This window comes from Acanthopagrus latus, chromosome 17 (assembly GCF_904848185.1).
Source record: "Acanthopagrus latus isolate v.2019 chromosome 17, fAcaLat1.1, whole genome shotgun sequence".
Taxonomy (NCBI): Eukaryota; Metazoa; Chordata; class Actinopteri; order Spariformes; family Sparidae; genus Acanthopagrus; species Acanthopagrus latus.
In genome coordinates this window covers 10,900,406-10,916,221 of record NC_051055.1, presented here as the reverse complement: position 1 = coordinate 10,916,221, position 15,816 = coordinate 10,900,406, and the positions used below count along the sequence as shown (strand labels likewise).

Genomic DNA, 15,816 nt, shown 5'->3' with positions numbered 1-15,816 from the left:
TGGCCTTGAATGTGGCCTCTCTTGTAGACGAGATAAAACTGCCTCATCTGCAGGCACAGTATAGCTGCATATCTAAATGTGAAACTAAAAAAATACTTTGAATAATAGCTTGCACTGCAACATTGAATCGGTTTTTCTACTTTTATGAGGGTTTGAAGAACCCCCTTAAGAAATCAAGAGTTTTAGATACAGAGTAAGCCCTGAGCAAACAAGTGTTGTTGTCTGGAGAACTCTAAATAAATTGTTGATTTAACTGAACCTTGGGAAAACAGATGCTCCTCCACACAAGGGGCTGCTGAAAAGCCTGCAAGCAAACCTGTACAAACTTTACTTCAATTTGGGAAAATTAATGCAAACAATGCAAATACAATGCAGACCTCACAAAAGCACCACCCAAGCCTGTTTAAAACAGCGCATATGGTGCTTAACATCATAATTACACAGGAGTAATTATTTGTGATGCCAGAGAATCAAAATGAAAAAATTAATATGATCCTGCAGAGTGCTTTTAACCCAGAGAAATCTGTTAACTAAAAAGAGCACTCTGTTTTAATTGTCCACAAACATGTATTCATATGCAAAGACAGCAACCACGAATATGAAGGCCTAGGATACCAACATCACAGAATAATGTGAAGAGACCACAGCAATGGGATTTTCTCATCATAAAAAACACTCCTCAACATTTTATTATGTACACAGACACTAAGAGAGAGACAGCTTGCATTATACCTCATCACAGTGATAACCAGTGAATTATGTGAACTGGTAAATGAGGTAGTTGGGTGCAAGATTTCTCCGGGGCTGAGCTATTTAATTTTGCCTGTATATCTAATGACTTTGTAGCCCTTTGAAGAAGATGGAAGTTTGACGGAGTGGCAGTGTTTGTGAGCACACAAGCAGCACACTTTCCCCACAGGAGATGCCTGAAGACTGCCTGTCTGGCTTCCTTGCTAGCTGCTTGAGTGGCTGCTGAGCTGGATTTTTGTGCAGGCGGAGAAAAAAATATTGACTGAACGCATGTTGGATCACAGGGCAAAGATGCCGGTAAACAACACATGCTCATACAAGAATGCGCACACACACACACACACACACACACACACACACACACACACACACACACACACACACACACACACACACTTTTCCAATTCAGTGGACAATCTGTATGGCCACAGAGGAACAAATGAAATGATTTGGAGAGAAAATATGAAATTATGTTTTAAGGGTCAGCTGTCTTTCAAAGAATAAAAGAGAAAAAAAAAGCTGAAATGGCATTGAGGCAGGTTTTAGATAGGCGATGAAATGTTTTCTTGCAAATACACGACCTTCAACAAAGGGCAAGCAGATAGCCTTACCAGCAATAGTACATGTATGATGCATGGCTGCCACCTATCTCTATCCCTTCAATAGTTATGAACGCTTATGGACATTGGCTGTTTTTTTTTTTATAGAAAAGCCCCCATGTATCTCATTTCCTTATCAAATTTAGTTTGACTCCTTCAGGCAACGCTTGTTAAGGTCGCAGGTGACAGAGTGGTGACAGTATAGGAAAGAAGCACCAATAAAGAAAAAAATTCTGAGAAAGTTGGAGTTGGTTTGCATTCCAACATACTTGACAAAGATTGACAGTCCTTTCAGAAATTAGATTCCTTCCAGCCCTGTCCTTCACTGTGTCCTTCATATGCATGCAGATTCAAATCCATTTAATTGAAGTCATGATTCAATCATCTCTGAGAGTCTACAAGCATCACACTTTTTCAGTCAGAAGAGCGAAGAGCACATACATATTCATGTGTAAGATGTTGCTAACCACATCAACATAACAAGAAAGAGGGGTGTACAGCAGTGACAGGGAGTAACTATGGAGTTTCTTTGCAAATGAATACATTATGGATGAGTAGAGTGAATATTTGTGTTCTATACCTGTCAGTCAAAGACTTCCATTATTCAGTAATTAAAAGTTTTAAAGGAAATCTGTTCAGGTCTGACGTATTTAAATCCCCCTGGTGATAATGTCCAATGAAAATACTTCCCTCTCACCACAGTTTAAATTGTAGGCTACTAAAGGTGGAGTAAGCAATCCCTTCGAAACACAGTTGCTAGTTGAATCTCATTCCAAGATTGTCCAAGACATCAGGGGTCATGAATTGTTTATAGGTTCAATAAACACCAGTTGTATTTGACAGGAATGTCTCTCATTTGCCTGGGACACTGAGATCTTTCAGGACATGTGGACTGGCAAAAACGTACTCTTTTGAAGGTCTCCAACAAGGTAGCTGAAAATTATATTGGTAATCAGGCCGTCAGGCTTTTGATTCAGATAATGATGATCGTGATGATAATGACACCCATTTTTGGTCATCATTTGAAGCAATCAACCTTCTTATACATATTTTGTATTTAATTGCACCATCATAATTGAATGTGGTGTCATCATTTTACATCGAAAATATGGTGTTACTACATTCCCTGCAACTGTTGCAATACAATATCCAGAAATACACTGTTTAAAAATGATAGCACAAGGGATTTCAGGGGAGACACCTGTAAAGGTAGGTAATACCATACTACTTAGATCGTAAAATATTTATGCTGTGTACTGTCTTGGAACACCAGGCTTAAACGAATGAATGATATTCCTAAGAAATTTAGCTGTTCATGTTATAGCCTATATTTTACTATATCAAAGCTTTAGCTACAATATTTAATCGATACGACTTCCCCACTTTTAAAGTGATAACACAACTAGATGATGATAATATCCCTGATTGTCCTTATTGGAAAATGTTGTCCTCTGTCCACATTAGTCTTCAGCATGGGGCAGTGAATATCTGTGCCTCTCATGTAACAAAATGTCATTTATATACAAATCAGTTTGAAATTCTGTGTAAGATTACTCAAGCAAAAGGTGGAGGCAGAAGAACAAGATGTAATTCAACCACCCACCGGAGACATAGAGAGAGATGGAAGGAGACAGGGGAGGAAGAAACAGAACATGAGATTGAGAGAGGGAGCACAAATGGGCAGATGGAGAGGGGAGAGGTCCGGGACTGGCCAGGTCCAGGGCAGGTGGGCAGATGAGGAGGGGGTAAAGGGGGATGGAAAAGGACATGGTGGAACGGAGGAGGCGTAAGGCCAGAGGATTGGGTCAGCCTGGTGGTGCAGGAGAGGGTCAAGGAATAGAGCAGAAAGTGAAAAAAATAACCAAAGAAAATTGGGTATAGAAGGAAGAGATACACAATTGCAGGATTGTAGAAGGAAAGGGAGGAAGAAAACATGGATAGAAAACAAGTTAACATGATGCAACAAGGAGAAAAAGAATGAACATATAAAATAATATAATCATGAATAGAGAAAAAAAATGGATGAACGGTGGAGTTGGCATGAACAAGCAGAAGGTAAAAGAGCAGGGGTGAGCGAGATGGACACAGAAGGATAGTTCAAATTTAGACAGCTCCCTGCTGCACTCAGCTCTGCCTCAACACAGATAACTCTGTACATCCATTAGTTCAACTAATTCCCACTGCCATCTGCCACGCAATTTCAGCTGCACCTCTGGAGTGGCAAAAAGGTCCAGGACTTTGGGGGTAGGGAAGTCGATTTGAAAAATATGAGATTAATTTGCTTAATTGGGGTGCCTAATGTTTCCATAGTCCAAAATTGTGGAAGTCCTGCAGGAAAACAGGTAAGTGTGATCTTACATAAGAACAGACAGGATAAGTGGTGTCTGCTTCTCCTGAGTAATGGATTTTTTGGCACATTTTAAATGAAGTCCTGATCATAGTCTTGAGCTTAATTGTCTTTCATTTTTCACTGAAATGGCTTTTTTTTCTAATGACAGTAGAAGACAAAGAGCAGAAAGTGATGCTTTTCTTACCTTCATAAGCTACCTTAAATCCATGAGCGCTTACTGCAAAGTCACTGGTAAGCCTCAGTGAAAAAATGGAGCCAGAGCTGGTAACAGGTGGAGGGATGGTAAATCCTGTTAACCTGCAGATAAAAGAAAGAGATCTCAGTACTGAATGTGGGATTTAATTGACATCAAGTTACATTTATATGCTAATAACAATACAAATAGAAAACATATTGTGAGTCGCCGTTCAAGCCCAATTTAAAATAAGACAAATGTTTTGATGCAATCTATATGATAACAGTCCAACAAAACCTGATTTTTCAGCTTTCATGTGATAAAATCAACCAGCAACAATTGAGTGACATCTACTAACATTTCTACTATTCTTTTTTTTTTTACCCCAAATTGCAATGATACCAAAAAAGACAACACTGTTGAAAAGTTATGAGGCAGAAACTAAAACACTACCTTTGTTTTTAAACATCATTATTCTAGGCAGACAGACTACCAGATGATATAAACATATTCTTGTTGAGAGATGTGTGCACTAAAATACAATGTTGCACACAAAAACTGTACGTCACAGTGTCTATCACTAAAAATAATGATGCTCAAAGACGAGTCAGTGAGTTTGGTCACTGTAGCTGTTTGTATCTAATAAAACAGAACTGCTCTGAGAATTGTGATGCAATTTGTCCATCAATATTCTGGATAGCAATCAAAACCCAAGTGAGAACATAGCCTATTGTTGGGTCGTGTTTGAGGGCTGGCAGCTGCATTGTAACAGACTGCTTCATTACTGCATTTCAAATTAGGTACAGGTCCAAACAAATCCATTTACTTTCACGACGTCGTAAACAAGATGTGTTGCTGACCATTCCTCAGCGGCATTTGCTGATGTTCTATCGACCTTCCACTGCTGTAATCCAGGCTGTCCACCGAGAACCAAAGTTGTGCATGAAACAAAATGTCTCCTTCTCTCTCTTGCATTCTTGTTTTCTCCATATTATCAGCTGCTAGTTTTGGGACTGTTGGTGTGACTGAACCTCTACCTGACAATAAGCCAGGTGAATAATGCCTGTAGTGGGCCAAATGTGGAAAAACAGAAATCCCCTCTCTGACAGCAAAGAAGAGGGTGCTGTATTTACAGCTTCAATAGAGTTTCCAATTACAGCAGCACTGTGAACTGTGCTGGTCCTTGCAGTAAATAATTACCCTTTGTTGCAGGTTCTGCACAGCATGCCAAGATACTGCTAAAAGTCAATGGCCAGAAGATGCAATTTTTAATACATTCACACAGAAACAGAATTTAAAATGTGACCTTGTTAGAAGCTTAAATCACATAAGAGCATTGCAGTGAACTTGCCTGCTATCATGGCTAAATTAATCTTGGACACAACCCTTTATTGGAGTGCTTAAACAAAAACAGTAAAGACTGGATAGAGAGAGGGTTAAGCACCTTGAAACTATTTTTGTCACTTTTTATTGTTTTACTTATTAATGTTTCTGGCCATTGACATTTGGTTAGGCAATATCCAAACTAAATATTAAAGGCAATGTCATTACTGTGCAGGCCTCAAACCCTGTTAAGTATACAGTTAGTGCAGTGAGTGGAGAAATTTATGGGGAAAGAAGTCATTGCCAAAGCTGTTGAGGTTGAAAGGGAAAAGGAAACTCTCAGCATCAGAACTGACAAAGGAACAACATTGTTTATCTACAAGGGATATTCTAGTTACACGTCTACTAGTCAATTAAAAGTTGCTGCCTTTACTAGTCAGCACCAGAAGACTATTTATTTGAACCTTTAAGGCATTCATTAATGTACACATTTAAATGGCATACTGACTGAATTTGCACTTAACGGTCGTGTCTTCATAGTCACACTGAGCTTTAAAAAAAAAAAGAGCATCAGTTCATAATGCTAACGATGCTGGTTAACTGTTTTTTTTTTTTTCAGCAGCATTTAAATTTCTATTTGGATTTTAATTAACGTAAATTGATCTTAAATGCAACATTTTTTGGACAATGATTATCCTTATAGTCTAAATTAAATGGTGAACTTGGGAAGTTGTTGGAAACATCAACATTTAATGATTTGAACAATCAAAATATAATATAATATAATATAATGAAGTCTCCCACACTCTGTGCATTTGTTAGAAACTCGTGCTTCAAATACAGCTCCAGTCACATAAAAATGGATATGTGTCACATTTTGACACATATCCATTTTATCTGCCTTCAGTCCCATGTTTTCTGTTCATTAAAAAGACAAGTGTGTAACCCTGGCCTTTCTCCCTGGTCGCACTGTTAGCTGCTGTGGCATGTAACAAACAAGCCCTTGAGCTTTCTATTGCAACATAACTCTCTCTCAGCATCATTCCAAGAGGAGCACAGGGTTTAGAGGGGTCTGCAGAGCCATCTCAGTGTGGGAGTTATATGTTTTCAATGATTCACAGTTTGATGTCCAGCTGGGTAGTCTATGAAATTAGCCCTCCTCACCCCAAGTCTGGGGAGGGGGATCCATGGGGGGACTAATTATTGGGGCAGAACAGAAAAGAAAGGGACAATCAGTGGCAGAGTACATGCTCACACAGAGACTGATGGCACCCACCAAGATAAGTGCAGATACATGCCTTGACCTGCAGTGGGTACCGCAGAAGTGGGACAAATGATTGCTGACTTTGCCCATGAATCAAAAGTTGAACAAACACCTAACTTTGTGCTGAAACAGTGACTATGAAGACGGAGTGTACAATGGTTTGGAAAAAGATGTGCTGCTATGGCAACATGTGATAGAATGAGACAAAGATAGAAGAGAAAATGGATGCATTGCAGGGTAATCTGAAGAACTGAGGTGAATGAGCAAAAGTCTTGGTGTCTTCTTTTGTCCCAGACAACGACAAGAATATCTTAAGGACATTGTGAGAGAAGACATTCCTGAAAATGCCATACATGAGCTTAGCCTTGCCAAACTAAACCTGCGACCTACGTTCAAAATCTCAACAGACTAAATCCTTTCTTAGCTTGTCCTGTTGTCATCATTGTAAGAAATAGCAAGGGAATCAGAATGTCATGGGGTTAGTGTACATGGGAGGAAGACATCTTGTCAGTCAGTGACAGAGTGAAGGATTAAGAGGTGACAGTCTAGACAGGGTTTGTCAAAATTTTGAGTCAGAAACATCAAGTCACATGGATTAGAATGAAGCATGATTAATCTTAAATGAAATAATAAAAAATAGACTATTTGCAACCTGAATCTTGAATATATGGATTGTTAGGAGCAGTGGTCCGCAACCACTGGGCCGCGGACCGGTACCGGTCATTTGGGGATTGACAACTGTCTTCAAGTTGGCTGATACAGTGGCTGAACTGCAGCTGTAGAGAGGCGGGTGGACAGCTGCTGAAGACTGCAAGTATGTTACCTTAGTAAGTAACACAGTGGCAATTATTCGTTGTATAATTGTATTCTACTTGTGGGTAAACCAGCCCTCCCCTTCGGACCATAAAATAATGTCTTACATGACACCAGTCCGTGGTGCAAAAAAGGTTAGAGACCACTGGTGTAGAGGATATGACGGGGCGATTCTCAGGTTCATTTTATACAGAGGAAACAGATTATGACTGAAGTATGTCTCTGACAAAAGCAGACAACAAGATTTCCATCATCTGGCATTCACTGCCACCTGTTTCGTTGGCAACAGGGGCATCAGGTGACTGGCTGGAAAATGTCATTAACTAATAAACACCATGGGTCCTGCTGTCTTCTCAGACACAAGTCTTGTTTCCTTTTTTAAAAAAATGTATTTCTATCGCCTTTTCATGGCTTTATTAATAGGACAACACTGAAAAATGACAGGAAATAGGATGAGAGAGAGGAGGAAGAAATGCAGCAAGGGGCCGCAGGTTGGACTTGAACCCAGGGCCACTGCAGCAAGGACAAAGCCTCTGTACAGGGGAAGCACTCTATTAACTGAGCTATGTCTGTGCCCTAAATCACACTTCTTCTGAAATTCTACGAAGACAACATCTTAAATACCAGACTATGAACTACTCTGACTTTGGGAGGTAGATCTGAATCACTAAGGAACTTACAAGTAGACATGTTACTGTCATTTTCAGATTCATAATTTATTTAGGCTACTTACAGAATAGGTTTACATGCTTTAATGCAAAAAAGAAAAAGATAAAAAAAAAAGCACAGCTCACACACACCTGAACCAAAAACAGAGCAGCTGTGCCAATTCAATTCTAAAACAAGCCCTTAGGCACAGTGATGCAAATGTGTGAAATGGTGATGTAGTGTGATGTCAAGAAATCACTGAATTAAAAGGCGTGACTACTGACGAGGCAATTCAGGTACTTCTGGCGCATAGTATTTTCTGTGGGAATAAGACGAGCTTTGAGAAGCTTCTGTCGGTGAGGACTTTGGCCTTTTGAACTTTATTAGCCTATCTAATAATTGTTTGTATTGTGTGTCAGATTAAAAGAACTGGGGAATGAAACAGAAAGTGCTGCAGCAAGTCCTCAAACAAGCTCCGGCCATTAAAAGAGTTTACGCTGCGGATAAGAGCTGGCGGTCCCTCCCAAACTAGAGCCAGTGAATGCAGGTTTGAGGCCAGGCCCTGTCCTTGTCCCAGTCCCAGTCCCAGTCTGACATTTTGTCAGCAAAATATGACATGACTGTATCTTCCCTCATTCCAATTCATTATCTGAGAAACAATGCTTTGAATTGGAAATAGATGATGCCAACTTGACACAGGGTCATCGAGGAGGAGCAAAGGAGAAAATATGACGACAAACCATCCAACTGATGCGCAAAGCTACCATGTTCGACTCCCATCACATGGAAGACAATATCACCCTTGCCAAGATTGACTTGACAAAATGGACTCCAAGTTGGGATGGTGGAGTTCGGGTCTCAGCTGAGATGGAGGGGCAGCGGCAGCAGAATGACTATGTGTGCCTGGGAACAGTGCACCAATGATTGTTTGGACAGATGCAGCCTTTATTTCCACCTGAACACACGACATCAGCCCTGAAGGTAGCTGTCAGACATTCGTCTGATTAGTGTGTCACTGTAGTGGCATTCCATAGAAAGAAAGAGAGGAGGGAGAGAGACAGGAATGACGTGCCTCTATTTGTCTGACTCACCATCTCTCTACCACCATCTGTCTTTCCCTCTGTGTCACACCAGCTCTTTCTGTGAGACTAGCTCTCTCTCACTTTCTCCGTTTCTCATTTCATGAGGTTGCTGTTATTCACTGTTACGTTCGCTTTTCTTGTCTTGCTGGTTCACTGTTTGTGTCACTTTGCCTTTTTGTATCTCTTTGTTTGTATCTGACCACCTCTCCTAGTTGCTACACTGCTCTTAACATGACACAAAGAGGTTGTGTCTCTTGGGAAAGAAGAGGAAAGAACAAAAACAGAGGCGGAAAGAAACCCTAAGTGTTCTGACTGATTTTACCTAACAACAGTTAAGCAAACCACTTACCTGTTGTTTACTGTTAGAAATAGAGCAAAACAAGAATGAATAATAATATAATAATGAATAATTGCCTTCCTGCTGGCCATCTCCACAAAACAAAGGGAAAAAAAGCAGGGAGTGATTAATAGGCTTATTTTGCACTGACGTGTCCTAACTCATTACAGCAGGTCCACACATTGACATTTTGTTTAAATAACTGCAGTAATAAAGGTCAAATCATCCTATCAATTAATTAATTATTGGTATAATAAGAGTGAGGAAGAAATAAATATGTGATTTCTTGGATTACAAAACGGAAATATAAGATGGTAAAAGTATGGTAAATGATCAGAAAAATATCATACTCTGTGTGCCTAGCATGCTACTCATTTTTTCACGATCATTTTCACAGTATTACATTGTCATTTTCTTCAGTATGATGCATCTGCATATAATTTTCCTGATGAGAAAAGACAGGGAGTCAACACAAAAACAAAACTGGGATGAAAATTAGCTATTATTTCAACTCTTAAGAATTAATTATTTCACAGGTGTGCAGACAAAGAGGTAATTAACCCTCTACTTCTCCACCATTTATGCCTACTAAATTGTGGCTCTGGTATTTTTGGGTGAAACGGAGAACTCAGAGACTAAGCACAGATTGGATATAGGTCATCTAGGTTGGAGGTGCCAAAGGCTGGAGCAGATGAATACGGAAGCACTGAACAGACGTTAATCCTGCTTAGATTTCACATAAAAAAACCTAATGCTCTCTTTTGCTTCTGATTTTTTTTCCCAAAATAGTCATAATGACTTAAAAAGATAATGCATCTTGAGACTTCACCCATCATGAGAAATTATGAGCTTGTGACTGAGATATCATGTCAAAAAATCAAATGATCTATTATAAAAGAAAGAAAACTTTAGTATACATTTTCTAATTCATCCCCAATCCTCACATCAAGACTTATCATTCTACTTGGACTTGTGGCCAGTTCTATACACTATATGACAACAAACTTCTTTCATAAGCATCAGATTTGTCACTAGCCAGTGGCATACTTTTTCTAATTTGCACTACTTTCTGCACTGTTCTCTTTGTTCAGATAGGCAATATAGACCCGACCACTTGAGACTAGTGGTACCACTTATTCTACAACTAGTACTGTTCAGCCTCAAGGGTTTTTATTACAGAGCATTACAAAAGAGTGGTAATAAAACACAGAGGTCAAGAGTCACAGATTTACATTCTACAAACCAAAACTCTGTGTTACTTGAAGTGACTATGTAGTAAAATCTGCAAAGGAAATGTCATGCTAAGTTAAGATAACCGCTCTGCTGTTACCTCATTAATGTCTGCTGAAAAAACATTAGAAACCAATGCCTAATTCACGCATGTAATGTAACCTATGAAGGTCACTACTCAGAAATAAAAAAGATGGGTTTTTCACTACACATTTCCACAGGAACAGTAAGAAAGTGAACAACTGGTTGAAACTAATAAAATATGGATTTAGCAATACATTTACTTAGGGCTAGGGTCAGGGTCAGGGTTAGGGTAGTCTGTTCACAATCTGAGCTACAATCTTAGAAATTTGCTCAAGAACTTTGAATTTAAACTAATTGACTTGAATTCCATTTATTTAATTTGTTTAGTGGGACTTGCAAACCAGAAATTGCAGGCAAAGAACATAAATTAAATGTCTACATTTAATAAAGTGTTTGGATTTTAACAGATGCCTAGCATAATTTAAAGAGGACCAATTATGAGCAACTCACATTTGCAGTGGATGTGCATATATTTGGGTTTCTAGAGTGCCAACCAACCCACAATCTCTGAAATAAGACATCCCAGCCAGTCAGTTTTTTGTGGGTTACATAGGTCAGAACATGTGGGATTCAGTAAACCATTCAGATTTTGGCCTCGTTGTTATGTAGAGGCACACAGAATACTGCTGTCCAGCCATGCCTTGAGAGCTTCCTGTACAAAGATTAGCCATTGTTTTTATCATAAGCATCGCACACTAGCACTAACATTATGCTGAAGGTAAGACTTAGCATTTTGTTGTTGGCTGCACAGACCAGCAAATTTTAATGAGGTTTCAACATTTGTGAGCATGAAACCACAGGATATTTTTAACAAGATCAGGGCCAGTACAAAGCTAAGCAAGGGAGCTGCTCTGTTGTTGGCTGCAAGAATTAACACAAAAGTCTTCATCTGCTCTCTTCTGAGGATGTCAAGTCCCAACAGATTAACTTTATTTTTGATGGACATATCTCCGAACTGTCCCCACAATTACTGAAAAAATTCAGAAGTACAAGAATGCATGAATTTACTATGGACTGATCAAATAAAGAATCGATCTATCCTGGCTGTTAGAGCCCCAACTTCAAACTGAGAAGCTGCAAGTCCTTTCATGTTTAATGTTGTTTTGCTATTATGTCAGATGATCAAGCATTATTATGTTGCTCAGTATGGCTATTCGACGATCAAGAGAAACTGTGTGAATGATATGCTTCACTTGAAGCCAACTAAATAATAAGTGATACCTGTAACTGTGTTTTTAGAGTTGGTTTCAGTGTCATTACTATCATTACTGCAGCTCTAGCTCAGTTAGCATTAGCTTTATTGTTGCGTGAAGCTCATTTTTCACCGGGGTCATCACCAATATGTTCATGTGCGATGCTACTGTGTGTAACTGCACTTGAAATCTCTGAAGATAATGATAGAGGTATGTTTTAAAAATAAACAGACCACATCCCTGACCAGCATTTACAAGCTTTCAAGCTACAAACCAGTGATGAGAAAAGTTAAAAGCCGAAAAATTAAACTGGAAAGACTTGCCACCCAGTAGGGAAAACACGACGTTACCTACACATATATTGACACTTAGAAGTATTGCATGTGAACTCCACAGAGAGACTATTTGTATCAAAACCAATGACTTTCTTATGCCAACAGTCTTCAGCCATGCTGGATACATCATATAAATGGTCAACAAGTAAATAAACTGTCTAGACAGTGTTTAGTGTCCCCTGGTGCTTAGCATCTAGTGGCACAACAGCTTTTACTTGAGATGAAATAACATCATGGGGACACAAACACAAAAAAAACAACACACCATCAAGTCCATCATCAGCCATAATCAGTCAAAGATCAAACTGACTGTCACTTAAAGTACCTAGAAAGATCCAATTGGTTTGGGGTTTATATGATGAAAGGATCACTTATTTACAGGCTTGAGCAAGAAAGCACAACTCTAAATCTAAGTAGGATAAATATGTATCAACACTGCATTCAATTTGTGCTTGTCATCTTCACTGTATAACGACAGCCCAAAAAGACTGCTTTAATGAGGTTATTATTTATGCAGGACAACACTGGAATAAAAGGCTTTATTATCCTAACTCACCTCCATTCCTCAACCATCCACAGCATATAACTTCAGCATAATAATTAGTGCTTCAACCAGCCATTCTCAGGCATGAGGGATCGTATGTAATGCAGCACCAAGTGAGAGGGACGGGGGAAAAACTTCACAGAGCAAAGAGAATACATAGATCAATGGGGAGACACACTAATCAGGTCCATCATGGGGATGTCGATTCTTTTTCATGTTAAAAATTCACTGTCGCTTTTGTCCTGTTCCCTTCTGAATTTATGCCTTAATTAATTAATAGCATTAATAAATTAAACACCTCTTTAATCTCTATCAAGGTTTCTTTTTATAAATACCCTAGAAGAGGAAAAGAAAAGCCGAAAAAGGGTTGGCTGTCATTATTTTTCACCTTCTCATTTATTCCAGCCTAAGTAACACCTGAGCGAACAACACATTCAAGAAGGAAAGGAAAAACTCAGAAAAACTGAAAAATGAAACAACTTCATGTGTTACTATATGTAAATAGGCATCTCTTAGAACAAGTTGTTGTAAGACAAGGTGGGAAAGTTTGTGCTGCGTCTTTCTTGACAAAGTTACACAAAAGGCAAGAGAAAAACACAACGTAAAGAAACTTGTTTTCTTCTTCTCTGCGATTTTGTTTTGGAGAGAATTAATTGTGTAAGAGCAGGCATTTGACTAGCATACATTTTGGGCCCTACAGGCAAAGCAAAGACTCTGTCATGGAATTAGCTTTTTCTGGCACCATACAACACAGTGTCACATTGTAAGGAAATCCAGCACTTGGAAAAAACAAGTGTGACTAAAACACAAAGAAAAACGTTGCTATTTAGAGGTTTGGGTCGGATCTAGAAAAACCCATCAAAATTTTGAGCCATTTCCTTTTGTCTCGTAGCAAGATTTAGATGTGCTTTTCCTCCTCCTCTCTGAATGGCAGGATTAGTTCAATGTGCATTCAAGAAGTCTCGGCAAAATATAATCTGTGGTTTCTTGTTTTGCAAATTGTTAACCCTGTACCATATTTGACACAGCAAATCAGCAATAGCTCGTTAAAGCTAATGATTTGACAAGACACCTACACTCAGTCCCAAAAATGTTCAGGTTTCGTTGACACTGTCTGAGGTGTTAATTAAGTTATATTTTAGCATTGCATTATCATTGGTGATGGCTTTGTCCTGGACTGCAATATAGTAAGAGTTGTTTCCAATGTGCTGTCCCCCTCATGTCCATATAAGTGAAAAGTACAAAGTAATAGAGGACCTCTCAATATTGTGTTATCCAAAACAACACCACCTTGAACTATGGCCTTAATGCTAAACATACAACTGATGACCAATACAACATCAAAGCACCATCCATATTTTGTGTACTACATAATCCAACATAAACTGTGATGCAACTTAAATATTACTCTAAAAGACACTGCAGTTCCTCCAGTTTTCAAAGATCCTATAGCCTGAAACACACATCAGTCTAACTTCTCTCCTGTACACCATTTAGCATATTGCACTGTTTAAAGATTTTGAATTCCTAGTGTTTCAGGAAAATTGTTATAGGAATCTCGGTGTATGGCTTCCTAGTTCACATTTATGTCAATGCAGATAAGCATCCTGCACATGACAATCATACATTCCCACCAAAACACTGACGGAGCACAGCCACCTCCCTGACATCAGCTTTGTTGTGTTTTCTCTGTCTGCATATTATTACAGCCCCTCTATGGCAGATGCCGGAACCGACATCTCTGTAAACAAACACTTCAGTGTACTGGAGGAGGAAGGTTGCATTGAATTGAAAAAAAAGCACACTTCATGTACTTACAATTAAACTGTATCCAAAGTCTTCATCATCCTGCATAATCCTGACCAAAATGTATTCCACTCACACAACACTGAACACCGCACTACCGGAGGTCACACTAACCCAATATTTTATGACATTGACAGAATTTTTTTTTTTTCCAAGACAGATTTAAATTAAAATGACGGGTAATAATGGATTATGATGGAATTTTACAACTCTGTCAGTCAAAATGATGGACAAAGAAAAGGTGTAACGCAACCTCCACCTCACTACAAATACCCATAGGATTTGTTCAGCGTTGCAAATCTACATTTAAAGGTGAAAGGTCAAAACTCCAACAACACCTGTAGTATAAAGAACAACTATATTGTTAGACCAACGTGTTTCAGCTTGTGGCTTTAATCCAGGTCATCTAGACATGAAAGGCACAACCTGAAACACATAGCTGTTCTATATACTACAACTGTTGCTGGAGTTTTGACCTTTTTAGACAGTTTCCATTCTCAATAGACCTTGGAAGTAGGTTAATTTGTGCAAGAAACTCTTACTCTGCTTCTTTATCTGCATTTACATTGTTACTGAATATCAAATTATGATGTTTAATTAGGTTTTCAGGCTCATAACAACTTATGAGCATGCTATCTCTTCAGGTATTTATAAACAGCAAATTGGACCACCTCATATTGATCACCTGCTATTTGCTGTCATTTACTTACATATATCATCTTCCCCTTTCTTATTACAATTACACATAATTTCTGTGATAATTAAAGCCAAAGTAAAAACTCTCAACCCTTTAACACACAATTATACACTGATATGAAGCCTGGAAATGTTATTAGCATCTCTGTAGTCATTGTTAGGCCCTTTCACTGGACTCATAGATTATATTGTTAAAGCATGTTATTATTTCATAATTATAATTAATGACTCCATATCACTGTAATTAAAAATTGGCAGAATGACAGTGAGGTTTGTGACTTAGATGTTTAATACATACTATAAAGGGATTTATTCCAATTAGCACCAAGTCTCTATATGTGTGTCTGCTTCTCTTTTGCCATATTGTGATATATCAGAAAAATATTCTTATCAGTACTGTGATATGAATTCTAAACATCTTCCAGGCCGTGAGTGTTGGAGTCCCATATTCAAATTTTCAATACTCCAAGTGGATCCTATTTTATAAGCTTTGATATACAGAAAATGTCTTTATTATTATGGATTAAATAAAGTCATTTGGGGTGAAGTCAATTGATGTTTAAACTACAGATAGAGTTTTGGCCAGC

General features: G+C 38.6%; 1 protein-coding gene across 8 annotated transcripts in view; it reads right to left on the bottom strand.

Annotated features, from left to right (window-relative positions):
* LOC119006146 (CUB and sushi domain-containing protein 3-like) overlaps positions 1-15,816 on the bottom strand; it is a 213,205-nt gene that overhangs the window by 175,739 nt on the left and 21,650 nt on the right. For all 8 annotated transcript variants that reach the window (XR_005070692.1, XR_005070693.1, XM_037074543.1 and 5 more), the window contains exon 3: positions 3,884-3,996. Coding sequence is in view for 6 of the 8 variants with exons in the window: in XM_037074543.1 (XP_036930438.1) it covers positions 3,884-3,996 (113 nt within the window). In the remaining 2 variants the exon portion in view is untranslated. The remainder of the gene's footprint in view (positions 1-3,883; positions 3,997-15,816) is intronic.